At 39.4% G+C, this 19139-nt stretch overlaps 1 protein-coding gene across 1 annotated transcript in view; it reads left to right on the top strand.

Annotated features, from left to right (window-relative positions):
* Positions 1-19139, top strand: part of ZNF277 (zinc finger protein 277) — a 53363-nt gene that overhangs the window by 22641 nt on the left and 11583 nt on the right. The window contains exons 3-6 of the mRNA XM_085219369.1: positions 803-891; positions 2689-2771; positions 15501-15592; positions 16991-17101. Coding sequence (XP_085075495.1) covers positions 803-891; positions 2689-2771; positions 15501-15592; positions 16991-17101 — 375 coding nt within the window. The remainder of the gene's footprint in view (positions 1-802; positions 892-2688; positions 2772-15500; positions 15593-16990; positions 17102-19139) is intronic.

Raw genomic sequence — 19139 nt, 5'->3', positions numbered from 1 at the left:
GTAAGCATTTCCCAAGTAATTATTATTATTATAAAATTCTGAATATAAGCACGAGGGCTGCTTTACTCCTTTCATCATAGTACTGAGTGTGTAATATTTTTTTTTTATTGTTAGACAGTAGCTTGTATTTCAGTGAGAGCCTAATCTCTGATGGGGTCTGTTAATGGTGCTATAACAAACTCTGATAGTGCAGGCATGCTTTTAAACAACTGTTGATGGGTTAAACTTTCAAGATGTGTTTAGAGCCTTCCTTATTCTGTCTGCTACCTCACCCCCCACTGCTTGGGGACTTCGTTTTTCTGTCTTCTTAGTTGTCTGCCAAGCTACAGCTTTCAGTAACTCCACGGGAGACCTGCCAAGACATCACTTTTGACAAGCTGGTGTTTTTACTGAGTTTCAGATACTTGCCTGCATCTTACAGAACAGCAGCCTCAATATTTTGGGAATTTGAGAGTACTCTGTGGTATATCTTTTCAGTAAAGATGCACCTGAATGGCATATCTGTCTGAAGATATGAATAGGTCACAGTGTTCATGTAAAGCTAAATGTAAGTCTTTCATTTTGACAGGGTAGTTCAACCCAGGTTTAATGAAGCTGAGTAAATTTAATGAATTGGAAAACCAGATTAAAGGATGAAAATACTGAGAGAGGAATTAAAGGGAAAAAAACAAGAAAAAAAAAAAACAACTCCACCAAGATCTCTAAGAATTTAGAGAATGAAAGACACGAGAGCAGATCAGCTGTTTATTAAACCTCTTTCATTCTTCTTTCTTCACTAATCATCTTCCCCTTATTTGTAAAGATACATTTTATATTGGAAGAAGAGGTTTGCAGAACAGCCCATCACAGACTTTTGTAGTGTGATAAGAACAAATTCGGAAGCTCCCTTAGGTAAGTATGCTGCTTATTTATTTTTGGCCAGATCTCATGGTAATTACATGCTTTGATGCAGTCAGATATGAAATATCCCGACACTAGGTCAGAATACTGAAATCAGCGGCATATTTAACTGTACCCTTTTGAAGGATTGCAGCGTGCTTCAATACTGTGCTAATTAAGGATTAAGTCAACTCCAGGCTTTAAACACTGCCAAACTGGGGCCAGTTGCACATCAAGGCCTAGAAGCAGTGCTGATCCTCATAATGGCTAGGGCGGCCTTGGTAGCTACTGCATAAATAATCTCTGATTGTCTTGGAAATGTGGAGAAATGTTCACAGGGAACTGTCTTCCCAAATTCACCCTGCTCACCACTATTGGCTTGTACCACTGGCTTCTTCTAGGCAGCAGGGCCACAGTCACATACATTTCCTTTCTCCTGTTCCTGTGCTTACTGCCCTGGAAATGTTAGGAGAAAATCCCCTCACATAGCGGTACAAGGCCTGCAATTTTCTGCACTCTGACACAAGACCAGGACTGTACTTCAAGGCTCTGGCCCTGTTTGATAATCCATGGTAATGTCAGAGTCTGATTGTACAAAAGTTTTTCTCTTAAGTAGACCAAAACTTATTAAATGCGGTAATAAATTTCCTGTTGTGAACTTCACACCTTCTGTTCCAGGTAAATGTGTTTCTTTGGCTTCCCATTTTGTAACAGAAATACATAATTTACCTAAAAGCAGATAGGAGAATATTTAGGAGAATATTAGGGCTTTTCTGCATCTTTAATACTCTGTGGAGAGCTCATAAGAGAGGAAAAATGCATGCAACCAGTGCCAGAGATGGGTGGAAATAAAGTATTTTAATTGAAATGCATTTTAAGAAAATGGTTCTAGAAAATGTGGAAATCACTTTGAAGACTGTAATTACCTTTATCTCACATATGAATAATTTTGCTGCTGAAATTTTAACACCTACCATTCAATTTGAAAATTGCGGATCAAGCACCTGAAGGTCCTTGCCACAATTGTAATCCAGCAGTAGCCCTTCAAGAGAATAATGGGAACATTTTGTTAATTTTAATGATGAGCTCCTTGAAATGCAATAGCTCAGAAATCAGGAGTTTTGTCTTATTTCATATGGGGTTCTATGTAAAAAGATGGGGAAATCTGAAATCTACCTTAAGCGGTGAAAGAGTTATTAATAGTTCAGTCCACTAACCACATAACTCTTTAGTAAACATAAACTGTACATTTTTAAACATAAAATATGTATTTAAAAATGTCAGTATATGTTATTAAACAGTTGTGATATATACTTACAGATGGAATGTGATCTGACTGTAAAAGGTGGCATTGGCAGGGCAATTACCAATGCAAATTGGTAATTATTTGGAAAATAAGTGAAAAATCTCACGTTAAAAATAGAGTTAAAAGTTATTTCATTTTTCTTTCATGCTGACTTTATACTGTGAGGAATATCAGTGATTAAAATTACTTCATGCCTCCAGAAGAACCAACATAAAAGAGAATAAAGATGGTAGTGTGCAAAACATTTGTCTTTATACTGTGATATAAATGGTGTAAATTCAATTCAGTTTAAGATCAGACACAGTTTAATGGCTGATATAAGGTTTTTTGAATAATTGTGTACAAATATTTAAGTATGTTTCATTAAATTATGTAATTAAAATAGCTGACTTTTATAGATTTAAAAAGTCATTGCATCCGAGGTTTAGCTGATTATATACCACTAATGTTCAAAACTGCAGCAACCTCCCATGCCTTATCCACACTTTCTGATCTCTTAACAGAAGAACAGGACAATTATTTTCTTCTTTGTGATGTCTTACCAGAAGATAGATTACTTAGAGAACAGCTTCAGCAAAAGAGACTGGTAAGAAATTACATTTACTTCATTTTTAAAGTAAACAGTTCCATTGTGTAAAATATAGGAATGGAGAGGGTATTTTAAAATTAAAGCATTTTTTGCTAAACTGCAAAATGATCTTTTTTTTTTTTTCCTTAGTTCATTTCCTTAGCTGCTACAGAAGGGCACAGAAACTCCTTGTTCATAGATTTTTTCTGTGGAATAAATTTACAGGTTGTATGTCAGTGTTCCACAGGAGTGGAAAATATGCCCAGAGCACAAGAAAAGGCTGAGTGTGCTGAATGTTTTACTTCTTGAAAGAATCTGCAGTGCACTGACACACTATCTGTTGTGTATTCATTTACATCTAGGGAAGTTAGCAAAATAAAACTCAGTGTGTAATATTGTGAAACGGAGAGGTGATACTTAAAAAATATTAAAGCAAGTTGTTTTTCAAAAGCTTTGACTCAAATTGCTTTAATTCACACTCACATACTTCTATGTGCATGATGCATGATTGGAGGAAGTCTGGCCAAGATCATTTCTGACAGCTATTGAGTCCTCATGAAACCCTCTGGAGTTCTTGCCTGATGATGACAACCTAGTTCTTTGGACAGATCTCTCGTATCTTAGGAGTTATCAGTTTTGATTGGGTAATCCTTTGGTTTAGGCTTTCACTGACTTCAGCTTCCATGAGTCTTAGTCCAGGTTGCTAATCGCTTTTCTGTTTTGTTTTGTCTTCTTGTTTGAAATACACTTATGTAGTCTGTTTTACTCCTTAGGCTAATTTAAAACATGAGCAAGGAGCTCATGGATAAACTCTTGTGCTCTTTAACATCTTTATCAATGACATCGATGACGGAATCGAGTGCACCCTCAGCAAGTTTGCTGACGAGCTAAGTGGTGCAGTTGACAAGGTAGAGGGAAGGGATGCCATTCAGAGGGACCTCGACAGGCTAGAAAGGTGGGCCCGGATGAACCTGATGAGGTTCAACACAGCAAAGTGCAAAGTTTTGCACTTGGGCTGGAGGAATCCCAGGCATCCATACAGGCTGGAAGGAGCGGTCCTTGAGAGCAGCCCTGCAGAGATGGACCTGGGGGTCTTGATAGATGAAAAACTTAACATGAGCCAGCAGTGTGCTCTTGCAGCTCGGAAATCAAATGGTATCCTGGGCTCCATGAGAAGAGGGATGGCCAGCAGAGACAGGGAGATGATTGTCCCCCTCTACTCTGCTCTTGTAAGGCCCCATCTGGAGTTCTGTGCCCAGGTCTGGAGCCCCCTGTACAAGAAAGATAGAGTGCTGTTGGAGAGGGTCAAGAGGAGAGCCATGAAGATGATCAGGGGACTGGAGAACCTCTCCTATGAAGACAGGCTGAGGGAGCTGGGCTTGTTCAGCCTGGAGAAAAGAAGGCTGCTGGGTGACTTAATTGCAGCCTTTCAGTATCTAAAGGAGCCTACAAACAGGAGGGGAATCAACTCTTTGAAAGGGTAGATAACTGCAGGACAAGGGGAAATGGTTTGGGGTTGAGGGAGGGAAGATTTAGGTTGGATATCAGGGGGAAGTTCTTTACTATGAGAGTGGTGAGGTGCTGGAACAGGCTGCCCAGAGAGGTTGTGGATGCCCCATCCCTGGAGGTGTTCAAGGCCAGACTGGATGAGGCCCTGGGCACCTGGTCTAATATTAAATGGGGAGGTTGGTGGCCCTGCCTGTGGCAGGGGGGTTGGAAATTCATGATCCTTGAGGTCCCTTCCAACCCTGGCCATTCTGTGATTCTGTGATTCTGTGAAACTCAAAGGGAAAAAGAAGGTACACTAAGTGTGGAAATATTATTTCCACTTGGGAAGAATATAGGAATGTTGTCAGGGCCTGCAGGGATGCAATGAGGAAGGCTAAGGCCCGCTTGGAATATGATTATGGCAAAGGAAGTCAAATATAGAAAGGCTTTTCTAAGTATGTCAGTAGTAAAAAGAGGGCTAGGGAAAATGTGGATACTGAATGAGATGAGTTTCCAGGTGACACAGGATGCCGAGAAGGAGGAGATACTGAACGCCTTTTTTGTTTCAATCTTTATACTAAGACTGCTCCTCAGGAATTTCAGATCCTGAAGGTAGGTGAGAAAGTCTGGAGAATGGAAGACTTCCCTTTGGTCTAGCAGGATACAGTCAAAGACCATCTAACTAAAATCAATGGACACAAATCCATGGGCCTTGATGGGATGCACCCACATGTGCTGAGGGAGCTAGCATAGGTGACTGCTGAACTGTTCTCTGTCATCTTTGAAGGGTCTTGGAAAACAGAAGAGGTTCCTGAAAACTGCAGGACAGCCAGCATCACACTGGTCTTCAAAAAGGGCAGGAAGGAGCATCCAGACAATTACAGGCCAGTCATTCTCATCTTCCGTGATGTCATAACCAGCTGGGTAGATGCAGAATGAGCAGTGGATACTGTGTACCTTGACTTCAGCAAGGCGTTTGATGCTGTCTCACACAGCATCCTTGTAATGAAGCTCAGAAAGTGTGAGATAGATGAGTGAACAGTCAGGTGGACTGAAGACTGCCTGACTGGCAGAGCTCAAGGGTTATATTCAGTGGCACAGAGTCTAGTTGGCAGCCTGTAACTAGTGGTGTTCCCCAGGGGTCAATACTTGGTCTAGTCTTGTTCAACATCTTCATCAGTGACCTGGATGAAGGGATAGAATGCACCCTCAGCAAGCTTGCTGATGAAACAAGGCAGGGAAGAGTGACTGACAACACCAGAAGGCTGTGCTGCCATTCAGCAAGACCTGAACAAACTGGATTGTTGGGCAGAGAGGAATGTGATGAAGTTTAACAAGAGCAAATGTGTAGTCCTGCACCTGAGGAGAAATAACTGTATGCATTAGTACAACTTAGGGGATGACCTGCTGGAGAGGAGCTCTACAGAGAAGGACCTGGGTGTTAGGTTGGCCATGAGCCAGCAGTGTGCCCTTGTGGTCAAGAAGGCCAATAGTATCCTCGGGTGCATTAAAAAAGGCGCAACCAGCAGGTTGAGGGAGGTGATCCTCCCCATCTATTCTTCACTAGTGAGGCCACATCTGGAATATTGTGTCCGTTTCTGGGCTCCCAAGTCAAAAAAAGGCAGGGATCTTCTAGAGAGAGTCCAGCAGAAGGCGACAAAGATGATTGAGGGCCTAGAGCATCTCCTATATGCTGGACTCTTCAGGCTGGGACTCTTCAGTCTGGAGAAGGGAAGGCTGAGAGGGCATCTCATAACTGTTTATAAATCTCTTAAGTGTGTGAGTCAAGTCAATGGGGATGCACTTGTTTCAGTGGCAAGCAATAATAAAATAAGTGGCAACAGGCAGAAACTGGAACAGGAAGTTCTGTAGTAATGCAAGTAAGACAGAGCATTGGAACAGGCTGCCCATAGAGGTTGTGGAGTCTCCTTATCTGGAGGGCCACAGAGATGATAAAGGGCCTGTAGCACCTCTCTTATGAGGAAAGGCTGAGTGACCTGGGTCTGTTCAGACTTAAGAAAAGAATACTCAGAGAGGATCTGATCAATGTCTATTAACATGTAAGGTCAGGAGGCAAAAGGACGAGGTCAGACTTTTCTAAATGGTACATGCAGATAGGACAAGGGGAAATGGCCACAATCTGAAGTATAGAAAGTTCTGCACAAGTGCATAAGAGCTTTACAGTAAGGGTGACAAAGCACTGGGATGGGCTGCCCAGGGGGGTTGTAGAGTCTCCTTCTCTGGAGACATTCAAGACACACCTGGATGCCTACCTGTGCAACCTGATCTGGGGAGCCTGCTTTGGTAGGGGGGTTGGATTTGATGATCTCTAGAAGTCCCTTTCAGCCCCTAAGTTCTGTGATTCTGTTTTTCTGTGATTCTGTGAGATATTCAAGACCCATCTGGATGCCTACCTGTGCGAACTGCTGTGGGGACTCTGCTTTCACAGGCTGTTGGACTCAGTGACAGCGTGAGGTTCCTTCCAACCCCTACAATTCTGTGATCCTGTGGTGTTTCCTCAAATTCAGAAGAGTGCAAGGCTTTAGCCCAAAGCAACTGCTGCTTTTGTTTACCACATACTTAAGTTATGAAAGGAAGAGTTACACATTCTTACTGTGGTATAAAATAGCCTTTGCTATAAACACTCCTTTAAGTATCAGAATTGTATCTTCAGTTTTTACAGAAAGTTTTTGTGAAATCAAGCTGCTGCTGTAGTTGTAGCTAAAGGATTCACAGCTTTAGTTAATGCATTAAAGTCTGTTTAGTTTTTTATTTCCTTTACTGCAGTCTGAGTGTTGACTTGCAAGTTAAATACTTATTTTGCTTTTCAAAGCCTTTTACCTCTGGACAAGTGAAGCAATGAAGAGTGAACTGGCAAGTGGACTCGTGTGAGTTGCACAGAATAAAGACCAGAACCGCAAAATTGCCAGTGATTTTGCTGCAGTCTTTGAACCCTAACTGCTGTCTCCAACAGTAGGCTCAAACAAGGACAAATGCTATCTTTAAAATGTGCTAGCTACAGCACCAGTATAGGCATATTTTAGGCTGTATTGCAGCAGGGGAGCTAGCCAAGGTGGATGTCATGCCGAGACATTATGGTGACTGTGATGTATTGAGAGAGACCAAGGGATGAGTCTATCTAGGGTAGAGTGCAGCTCGCTAAAATAGCTGACAAGGCTATGTAATAAAAAACAGATATGGTCTTTTGCAAAAACACAGTTTTGACAAAAGAATTACTGGTTGTGAAGATCAATAGTGGAAACAAGCAAGGCAGTCTGGAGTCAAAACTCAAGATAGTAGGAAAGGCAATTTCATTATAAGTTCTTGGGGTTATCTTTAAGATTTTTCTTTAAAAAAGTAAAAAACCCAAACCTACTTTTTGAAAATCCTACCATAATGCCGACCTTGTGTTGCTCATGTTCACGTGACTAGTAGTTTTAGGTAAAGAGGCTGCAGTTCCACCCTGAATAGCAGTCTTCACAAGAAGTGGAGGAGGGACAAAGAGATGTTTAAAATACAGAGCTGTACCAATTTTCTAGCGTGAGTTGCTTCTATTATCTCCAATTTTTCACAAGCTTAAGCTGGGATAAGAAACTGAAGGTATGCACTGAAAGAGATTGCAATGCTAGTCTGATACGGCCCATTGCACCATCTGAAGGACTTACAGAGCTGTTAACAATAATGTTAGCATGTCAGTACCTACATGGTTGAAATTCAGTAGGTCCTCTTTCCCTATTTGAAGTTCTATATTCAATGATTTTTCTCAGGCACTTTGGAACTTTGCCCGCCCTCCACAGGATTTTGAAGAACTAGCAGTCAGAAATTGTTTTATTTAATTCCATAATGACTCTTCAGTAAATTCCGTACGATTTGAATATATACAACTTTGAGCATTAAACCCTCTTTTAAGTTTTGTTTATCTGCTTCTTCTAAATGCATTTTGTTTATAGTCTTAACGTAATTAACCTTTTCTGTGAAGACTGAAGTCCTAGGAATTGGAGGCATTCCTGTTTCTGTCTATAGTTGGGCTCTTACTGCCTTAAGGAGTAAAGTAGTTTGCTGCTTCTGTTTGCTGTTTACTTCTAATGGATGAGGTGGGCGATGTTTTCTGCTACTGCATTTTACTGTGTTAGCCTGTCTTAATCTTCTTTTGCTCCACTTAGTTCCAAAAAACTTTTATGTCCAGCTTCAGCTTGGTAGTAGTTCAATGTATAATTCAGCCTACATAGTAGTTCAGCTTATAGTATGTAGTAGTTCAGCATATAGTTCAGCCTACGTAGTATTTCAGCCTATAGTATACATCTACTGCAATTCACCCTTCTTTTTCCTTTCTATCATCTTTGCATAGTTACTTAGTTTTTATCATATCGTGAAAATCTTACTATCTTTTCAAATTGAGTCAGTTTCTTGAACAAGCAGTAAGAATGTCTTCCATATCAGTGTCACAGTGCTCTTTGAACAAGAGGGGCAGCTAAGGAAGCAGTCCCTTGCGGCTATTCCAATTAGTCTTTGCCATTGGTTATTTAGAACCTGAGCTCTGCAGTCAAGGCTGGAGTCTAGGGTGTGAGGAATGAAAAAGTCATTTTGCCTATTTCTGAGAGGCAATTTGCCATATAAAGCAAGTTAGGAGACTGAAGATAGTGGAGATAGAACTAGAATACTCTTAGTTTCTTCACCAGTGGGACAGCCTCTCTTAGACGATGGAAGATCATTGCCCCATTGTTTTATCTGTTTCCCAGAAGCAGGTTTCCATGACATCATCCTTCATTTCTTAGTCTTCGATATGCAGTTCTGTCTGTCCAGCCAGCAGGGCTCTGTTTATGAAGCTCCAGGACTGTGTATAAATTTTCAAATTCACTCATTGTAAGGGAAAGCACGACAAGTAGTCAGCAAACACATCTGTGTTGTTGATATGACAGCTGATTTCAAAGATGTTGAGTGCTCTATGGGCTGGAAGTCCTGACAAATACAAATATTTCCTTGTACCTTAAGCTCTTTCCTGAAGCACTTCTCCATCAGGAGAAGTCTGATAATGTTAAAGAAAAGGCACCCTGCATGAGGTGGCATTGAAGAGGATTCAGTAATGATTACAGATTTTTTTTTCTGTAGTCAGGAGGCAAGAGAATAATGCTTGGAGTGGCAGAATTGAACTCAGAGATCTGTAAGAAGAGAAGATAAATATAGAAGTTAGGACGCAGGTTGTTGATAGACAGCTGTGATTGCATGTCATTATATAAGTATAAAGTTTCTGACACCATAATTCTTTACATTTTTTTTTTTTCCTGGCAGCCACAAGCACAACCTGAAACTCATCAGCCAGTCTTTGAGGAAACTGTAGGCACAAAAACAAAATTAAATCTCTTACTCTAAAAATAGTTTATCCTAAAGGTATATATTATTGTCAAACTCGGCAAGTATTTAGAGTCTCAGGTCTCACCAGTCCCAGTATTTGTCACTGAGTGCTATACAGTTGGATTTGTGGGTTTTTGGTTTTTTTTCATTGGCAGTAAAGTATATAAGTAGCTTCTTGTGATATGTCAGCATGATTCTTTCATTTTGTTGTGTTACTTTTTTTTAAGCCAGAATCTGTTTCACCTGGTTCCTTTGCCTATAGCAATAGCTAATTTCTCTGAACACACAGCAGGGAAGTGTAACTCTTACTTGAAGAGGAAGAAACTAGAACTAAAGCCTCACACTGTGTACTTTAGAGATCACCTAGGAAGCCTTGATAAAATATGTGTCTTATTGTCTCTATCTGTTGTTATTCAGATCCAAATTCACACCCATTTGCTGTCTGTTATAGTAACCTTTTTCCCAGGCAGACAGTCTGATTTCAGTAGTATTAATGAGTCAGTTATCATTAATACTTATCATTAAGTACATTGATAATACAGTTATCATTAACAGCAGAGAGCGTGGCTTGTAATTTTGCACTCTTTGGAGCAGGGAGTGTGGCAGCATGTTCAGTGCAGCAGGACTCTGCTGATTCAGAAATTTGCGTGCTTCACACTCAAACCGTTGGGAAGTTTCCTCTCCAAAGAAGCATCTTCAGACAAACTACCTCCCTAGGGGATGTATCGTTTAAAAAAAGCTTTAGTTGAAATTTCTGTAAAATGTTAATTTGCATAGCATGTTCTATCTTTCTAGTCTCTTGCCTAGAGAGTTTAAGAGCGGGGGCCCGAAACTGGCAAGACAAATGCCAACAAGAATCCTGAAACTTCAGAATTGTCTTTCTGTAGTCCAGCCCAGTACTGAAATACTCACATAAAGCTGTGTGTGCTTCATTCTTTGGACTAGAGATTTTAGACTGTCTTGTCAGGGTTCAGGGCAGTAAACTTTTTTTTGTCCAAAACATCTTAAAAATGAAGATATACTGGTGCAGGTTCCATTTTACAGACTGAACTGCAGATTCCAGTCTTCCACTTCGCAAATGGTTCCTGGACTGAGGAACAAGTTCTCATCTCATTGCAGCCACAATTCACTGCAGGATCTTGTCCCAAACTGTGCAGTGTAATCTACCTCTGGCTTTCAGCTAGAGAAGTATGTTCTGCCTTAATTTCTTTCCTCTCAGAAGTGCTGTATTTATAAAAGACACAGGATTTTAGAGAAAGAAATAATGGTTTTTGTCAGACCAACTGATGTACTTGGAAGAAACAGGCAGACCACCAGTTTCTTAAGGCTGCCCACAAGCAGCAAAGCTTGTGCAGAGTGAATAGGTGTGAATAGTTGTTCTGTGTAATAGACTAGAGCTATGCATTTAAAAGGTAAGTTGTTAGTAAAAAATTGTATGCTGAAATGCAGTGGTCTGCAAGCAGTAAAGACAGCCTAGCACCTCAGTTACAGTATAGGATGGAGAGAGGGGTAGCAGGAGCAGAAAAGTCTTATGTGTCTCAAAATTGATTGTCCTGAGTCCCTGGCTTTTGGTTCCAATGGAGCTGGGTCTCAGTCTTACCTTTTAAAGATACATCTTGAATGTATTTTGAAATACAGACAAGAAACAAAATAATTGTTTAGAGAAAAGTGCTTACTAGCTTAACTATGCATTTTTCATCTCTGATTATCAGTGTGAATTCTTGCTGATGCACAGTGCTTAAGCACTTTTGGAAGAAAAAAAACCTGGTAATTTCATCCAAAATATTGCTTCCAGTGAGTGGAACACATTTTTCAGGAACATTTTAAATTGCCACCTCCCATGAGCAAGACTGAACTCCTCATAACCTCAGACTGAGCATCAGAATGTGTGTGGCATTTTTTATATTCTAGGTTACTAATTTTAATGCAAATGATCAAATTTATTTTGTATTAACAGCTTAGAGTGGTGATATATTTAAAGATAATTGTCCTGCTATAAACCCTTGTACATCCTTACTACGTTCTTTTTGCTTGTTTTTTTTTGTTTGTTTGTTTTTTTTTTTGTTTTTTTTTGTTAGTTAAAACACAGCAGAGATATGATTTTATAATTTGTCTGGATTGATTCTTTGTTGTGGATCAGCCATATACTGAAAACTATAAATAATTGCAAGCTGTAGAAGGGTTTGTACCCAGACAGAAAAAAGGGAATCGGATTAATGGCTGTTTCACAAGTAGTTTGACCCTCTTCATTGAAGTAATACTTTTTTTTTTTAGTGTATCACACAGTATGATGGGAAGATTGAAAAATGAATAGCTGACAGAACTGCTGAGGAAAGATAAAAAGAGATGGGCATCAGGAATTATTCATGAAACAGTATCAATATTGTACACTAATTGCCTGAAATCAGACTTTGGCATTGAGTCACTTACTGTTCTAGTGTTTTGGAATATCGTCTCTGCCTGTACTCAGTTCTTATTCATTGTGGGAAAATAAAATTAACATATGTTCAGTTTGTTATCTGTTTGCCTTTTCCTTGAGTAACTTTGTCTTCTTTTTCTCTGACATTTTGATATGATACAGTGTCCTAAAAACTTTTGGAAAACCCTCGTGGCTGAAATGTTTTTGGTTTTGTTTTTTTTCTTAATATAACAAATACAACATAACACTTCTAACAATTTGGAAACTGGTGTAGGTAATAAAGTAAATTGTTCATTTTTTGCCTCACAATTTGAGTTCAAATTTGGCTTAAATTTTGAAGCTGAGCATCTTTCCTTAGAAAGACCATAGAAGTTTTATACAAAACTCTAATTGCTCTATCCCATCAAAGTACCAGGAATGGAGTTAAAGGCTGTTTGGGAGTGTCATTAGAGAAGAGTACTGTACTTGATTTGAGCTACTGCTTTCAATTCCTCACCTCTGCAAGTGCCAGAATTGGTTTCTGTCTTAGAAAGTATCTGCTAGCAATGAGTGATATGAACAAATGATAAAAGGGGTGTCTACATTGGAAAATATTTTTTAAATTCCACCAAGAAAATTTGTAAAGCAGTGGTGCTGTGTTAGACAAGGCCTCTTAGCTGCCAGGCATGCTCGTGTAGGGGGGAAACCAGAAGGGTGAAGAGCAGAGTAAGAAGAGCAGCATCTGACTGAAGGATGCTGTGCTATTCTCGTTCCCCCTCAGGCAAAGCTGTGAATCGCAGCTCCCCAGGGCTCCGGTAAGCAGTTTGTAGGGAGTGAGAATCTGCAGCGATGCAGCCAAGTGTCAAGTACTGTAGAACACTTCTTCTTTCACAGTAGAGTACAATTAGTAAGTTGTGATAAAATGTCATTAAGGGGTGAGGAAGTTGCTGTCCTAACAGTCAATTTGTATGTGGTATCTTTTGATTTCCTTATAGACTGTTTCTAGTGTATTTTGCAAGTTACATAAACTACATGCCAATGCCTTGAAATTCGAGGTTAGCAAAACTGTGTGAGACATGCTGCTAAGGGGAGAGAGGTGACAGCTCAGAGTACCAGCAAAAGCTCCAGTTCTCACTGCTGTGCTATGGGATGCTTACTGCCCATGTGGAGCATGGATATTCCTACTTAATTGCATCTCTGCTGACTCTCACAAGACATGTTATGCTCCACTTACGTTTTCCACTCATTTTTTTATTTTGTTATTTTTTGTTTATTTGTTGACATTTTGAATAGCACTGCAGGATATCTGAGGATATGGTCTGGAATTTGGGTAGGTACTGCTGAACGTGACTCCAACAAAAAAAGCATGTCTTGTTGTGTAAAATGAATTAAAAAACCCCAGAATTTGCATCTGAAGAGTTGGTAGAATCTTAGCTGATGTGCAGTAGCTAAAACACTTGAATATTTTGATTAAATATGGGTTGTAAAATGGTCTAACACATGGTGCATTCTTCCCTCATATTTTTATGGGCTTGAGGACTAACAAAACTCAGGTGTGATATGATACTTTGCTCTCCAGCAGGTGTTACTTTAATCCCTCTGCCCTTTGCTCAGTGCAGCCTTCTGCTCTTGCAAAAAAAAAAAAAAAAAGAAAAAAGAGGCAGTTATCACATTTTGGTCAACACTTGGCTGATCATGAGCCAGCAGTGTGCCCAGGTGGCCAAGAAGGCCAATGGTATCCTGGCTTGTGTCAGAAATAGTGTTGCCAGCAGGAGCGGGGAAGTGATCATCCCTCTGTATTCAGCCCTGGTGACGCCACACCTTGAGTACTGTGTTCAGTTTTGGGCCTTTCACTACAAAGTAGACATTGAGGCCCTGAAGCGTGTCCAGAGAAGTGCAACAAAACTGGTGAGGGATCTGGAGCACAAGTCTTATGAGGAGCGGCTGCGGGAATTGGGATTATTTAGTCCGGAGAAGAGGAGGTTCAGGGGAGACCTTATAGCTCTCTACAACTACCTACAAGGAGTTGTGCTGAGGTTGGTTGGCCTCTTCTCCCTCATAGATAGCAATAGAACTAGAGGAATGGCCGCAAGTTGCATGAGGGTAGATTCAAGTTGAATGTTAGGAAAAAATTTTTCTCCCAGAGAGTGGTCAGGTGCTGGAATGAGCTGCCCAGGCGGGTGGTGGAGTCACCGTCCCTGAAGGTGTTAAGAAACATTTGGATGTTGTACTGAGGGACATGATTTAGTGAAGAAATACTGGTGATATGTGGACAGTTGGACTGGATGATCTTGGAGGTCTTTTCCAACCTTGGTGATTCTATGATTCTATAATTTATTTGCCCAGCATCAGCCTCCTGAAATCCCTCGGTGCCGTGGTAGGCTGACTTGCACAACCAGGCAACTTCCAGCCCCTCTTGTGCTGCAGCACATTCTTGGGCCTTCAGTGCCAAGTTCAAGCTTTCCTCTTTTTCTCTTCTTTTATTTTTCTACCTGCTATGGAGTTTACCCACTGGACATAGCTTAATGCAAACTTACACACAGACTATAGGCCAGTTTGGGTTTTAATTCACGCAAAGCAGTATTGAAGAGGTAGGTCAGAAACACAAAGCCTCACTATTGCAGGCTTGAAGGAAATAGAGAGATTGAGAAAATCTCCTAAAAAATTCAGTCAGAATCCCAGACATTGGAGAGCAGACAGTAGCATGTCTGCATATCACAGAAAATAAACGTATTACCAGTTATCAGTTCTTAAAACATAAAACAAGGCTGTGTACTGTTAGGCAGAAGATGTGCAAAATTGTAATCCAGACACTGACTCCCTTGTGTCCCAGATGATCAAGGCCTTTCCATTTGAAGTGTAAGGTAACCTGTCAGTAGAAACATGTCACTTGCTGCGTGATTTTGTTTTTGTTAGGAAAATTGTGGTCAGGTGAAGTGTCTAGCCAATTGCTCCAAGTTAAACAAGGCTAGTGGTAAAGGTGATTAATCAGCTTCTCCTTTCCTATGAGTTTATTGCACGTCACAGTTCCTTGCAGAAACCACCATCCTTTGTCATCATTCTTTGTCAGGAAGAGGTCTACTAGACTGCCCGTGATTAGATGTGCAGAAGGAACATTATCGTTCCACTGGGGTTTATGTGGTTACCCAGAAACTTGCTCACTGATAGCAGGGATAAATCTGAACCTATGAAGAGACAATGAAGTGTTATGTAAATAATAGTTTAAATAGCTGCATAAAATATCTCTATGAGTTGTATTTTCTTCCACAGAACTTGTGTAATACTAGAATTTTACTGGAACTTCACTGGAGCACACATTGCATTTGGAAAATCTACTGTTTATTTTGTGAGGAAATTCCCCCTCCTCCAACACTAACCTCAGTTTTCTGTAAGCAAATTTTCATTTTGTATGGTCATTGGTAACACTAAGGATAAAGAGGTATAATATTTACGTGATAAAATGATTATTATTTTTTGTCTGAATAACTGTATCTGTTTTTTTTTCTTAGAGAGAAATTCTAGAACAGCAACAACGAGAGAGATATGACACAAGTTTTCATAGCATGTGTATGTTCTGTGATCAAGAATTCACGGGAAATAGGTTTGTTTATTGATCTGTTTGCTTTTAGGTTTTTTTTTCACATCTGCTCAGCTTTTCAACATTGTCAAGCCAGTTAGTGCCTAATGGTAAGAGTCATAGGCTAGAACTCTTTTGGGGTTATTGTTTAGGTATTTCTTTCAACTGCTATTTTAAGTGGACTCTTCCCACTTCTCAGTCCTTTAATTATTCCAGTACAACTTTGAGTAATTATATGGTAAGCTGGAGATGAAAACAAAACCATTCTGAAGAGTTTTTCAGCAGTTGTTTTGGTGTCCAGAAGAGCAGTTTAAGCCAGTATGGATGATAAATACATTTATCTAGTAATACATTTTCCTGTTTATATTCACACTGGTTTGTCAATGTTTAAAGCTAGAATGAAAAAGAGAAAAGGAAAAATATAGAATCACAGAATCACAGAATGGCCAGGGTTGGAGTGGTTTGCAGTACTGGTCAAGTACCAGCAGAAGCTGCATTCACTTTTTTATACACAGTTTCAGCTGGAGAAACTGAGTATTGTCCCTGAATGTTTGACTGCATAGGTAGCTCTGGTCATCTGAAAATGTAGAACCTGTGGCCATGTCTCTACAGATCTTCCCAGTTTGGAGCGAATATCCTATTCTCTTTAGTGACAGATTTAGTGAACTTTAGATCACTCAGCACCCAAGATCATTGCTTTCTGCTCATTCTTGGGTCTGACAGACAGACTATGCGGTTTGAAAATTGCACTTGGACTGTGATGAGAGGAAGGTTCAGCAATGTCTATGCTTGGATTTTTCTCTAGTCCCTAGAAGCTGAAGCTGATGAATAGAGATGTCAGCCACCAAAGTAATTAACCGGTGCACTTCTATTAGAAAAATATCTTACTTTAATATTTGTTGTGCTAGTTCATGAACTAACTGTCATGAGACAGGTTAGTTTTATCCTACTGACGATATGTTGTTGTGCTACTTTTGAGTGCTCTTTGTGTTTCTAGTGCTGCATGAAGCAATATTGCTATGGAAGAATATCACCCAAGAAACTTTTGTTAACCAGCATAGAGAAAACTAACAAATGGCTTTTCAGAATGTTTCTTAAGGCCACTCTTTGAAATGTGTGATTTGCTTATTCAAATTAATAAGTGAGATTTGCTAAGAGAGGGTCAAAATAAAACTGTGTTGTAATTTTCATTAAAGGATTATATGGCATGCATGCAGTTTAGCCAGTTGAAATGTCACTGCGCATATAGTAGATCTGAAGTTGAATACTTCCTATTTGTGTTTTTTTCTAGCTGTGGCAGCAATGCTATTAGTGTTTATTTAATGTTGACTTTGCGTTTTTAGAGCAGCTGGCATATTTTGACTGCGTAATTCTCATGTATATTCAAAAATACATAATGTTCTTTTTGAATGTCTTTTTTAGGTCTGTCCTTCTCAATCATATGGCAAGAGAGCATGCTTTTAACATCGGGCTGCCAGATAACATTGTGAATTGCTACGAGTTTTTGGCTGTATTACAGGAGAAGCTTGACAAGTAGGTTTGGTTTTCATTGTTATTATATTTAAATGGACTTGAGTGATATTTCGTTTAACCTTGGAATTAAGTTGGGTTTAAATTGATTCAGTATTCATGGTTAGTCAAGAAGAAACTAAGAGAGAATGTAACTTGCATGGTTATCTTAGAACACTTTGATTTATCAAAAGCTAATTCATAATACTTTGTAGTACACTTTGGCTGGAATAATAGTTACAGGTAGTGCTTTAGTTATTATGTGTTACAGTTTCCACTGATGTCAATAGTAGCATACACCTTTTCCTCATAACTGCTAGAGTCAGGGATCTTCTTTATCACTGTAACCATCTTTTTGTTAAACATCTCTTCAATCACTTAATATAGAGTGCTTGTGCCAATGATCTCTTTTATGTAAATAAATATGTATCAATAATATGTGAGATGTTTGGTCTGTGCCTTTGCTACTGCTTTCAGAGTATATCCCAGAGCAGAAGGGGAAGGCCAATCAATGTACATGCTGATTCAGAAGCGTGTAAATCTGAGATGGCTGAAGAAGTTAAAAAGAGAAGAACTCCTTCGGGAGAAGAACTTTGATAGCAAAAACCAACAAACAGTTAACTTTGATTTTTTTTTTCAAGTGTATATGTGCCCTTTATGGATTTAATAAATGGGACAGGCAATATGAAGTATGCCACTAATATAAATTGGGCTCTAGCAAAACATGTACTTCCTTAAGACTGAAACTGCTGCTTTAAGAAGCCTACTAGATTTTAATACAATCTGTAACTAAAGATTCTAGAAGAAATTTGCATAAATCTAAAACTTCAAAATTAACAGCAACAGAACAGGGATTTGTGAGAACTGTAATATGGAAATTAGATTAAGTATCCTTCCAGATGAATTTAGGGTCCTTGGCATGTACTTCTGCAAAAAAAGAAAAAGAGATTCAAAGGACAGAAATGGCAGTAGTGATCCCTAATTTACAGTCTTTGGCCTATCAAGGATCATGCAGTCATGACAGATACAGGTAGAATTCCTCTAGAAATGAAGATATTTTAAGAATATCTTTTATGCTATGATTAGTGTTTCCTAATACTCCTCCATATACGATACCGATGAATCACAGCTTTACTATTTATCAGGAGGAGTTCAGAGTATCATTTGGATGGAGGTTTTTGAAAGTCAACTAAGTCTGTAGTTAATATGCACACTGAACTTCCTTCCAAAGCAATGAAAAGCCACTCCTCTCCTACTGCTAAGAATAGACTTAATAGTTCTGCTAGTAGAATAGTACTTGAAAATACTTTCTAGAGCAGAAAAATCTCATTTTAGACAACCATGACTACATTGTATATACTGGGAAAAAGCATTACATATATTTCCTGGGAATGCCTTATACAAGATCATACTCTTAATTGTTAGCAGATAGAAGTATGCTGATTTTAAAACATTTTCTGCCATCAGACTTACAATCCATGAGCAAGGCACTAGTCAGATTCTTAGACTACAAGTACAATTAGAATTTCTCAGAATTTCTTGAATAGCCTAAACTTTACAACAATTCTTGAAGGCTTTCTTTTACTGCTATAAGATAGAATGATTGGCTCAAATTTGGTTAAACTTGGAATCCTACATTGCTTTCAGCCTCTCAGTGTAAGTCATTATTTCTCCATTATGAATTTCAGTAGTTCAGCAATTCTAGCGCTGTACCAATTTGTTCGTGGTCATGGCCGTGAGCACCCACCTGATATTCTGTTATTTGTGAACTGTCCAGTTCAACGAACGGTCACATCGAGGCCTACTGTGGTTCTTAAGGCTGAGAAAGACTTCAGTTCAGTGTATCTGTCACAACTATCTAGAAGCTCAAGATCTACAATCATTAAACAAGGACATTCCTGTAACCTCGGTGCTCTGGTGTTTCTCTGCTGGAAAAAAAACTGGCTGTTGTCTATTTCAGGGATAGATGTCCATTTAGACTGAAGTGCAGATTAGTCTCCTCATAGTCCACTGTCTGAGAAGAGAGACTACTTAATGCTGTCTAGGCTCAACTTCAGGTACC

This window comes from Meleagris gallopavo, chromosome 1, assembly GCF_905368555.1.
Source record: "Meleagris gallopavo chromosome 1, MGAL_WU_HG_1.1, whole genome shotgun sequence".
Taxonomy (NCBI): Eukaryota; Metazoa; Chordata; class Aves; order Galliformes; family Phasianidae; genus Meleagris; species Meleagris gallopavo.
The sequence above is the reverse complement of the archived record's forward strand: the minus strand, read 5'-3'. Positions and strand labels throughout refer to the sequence as shown.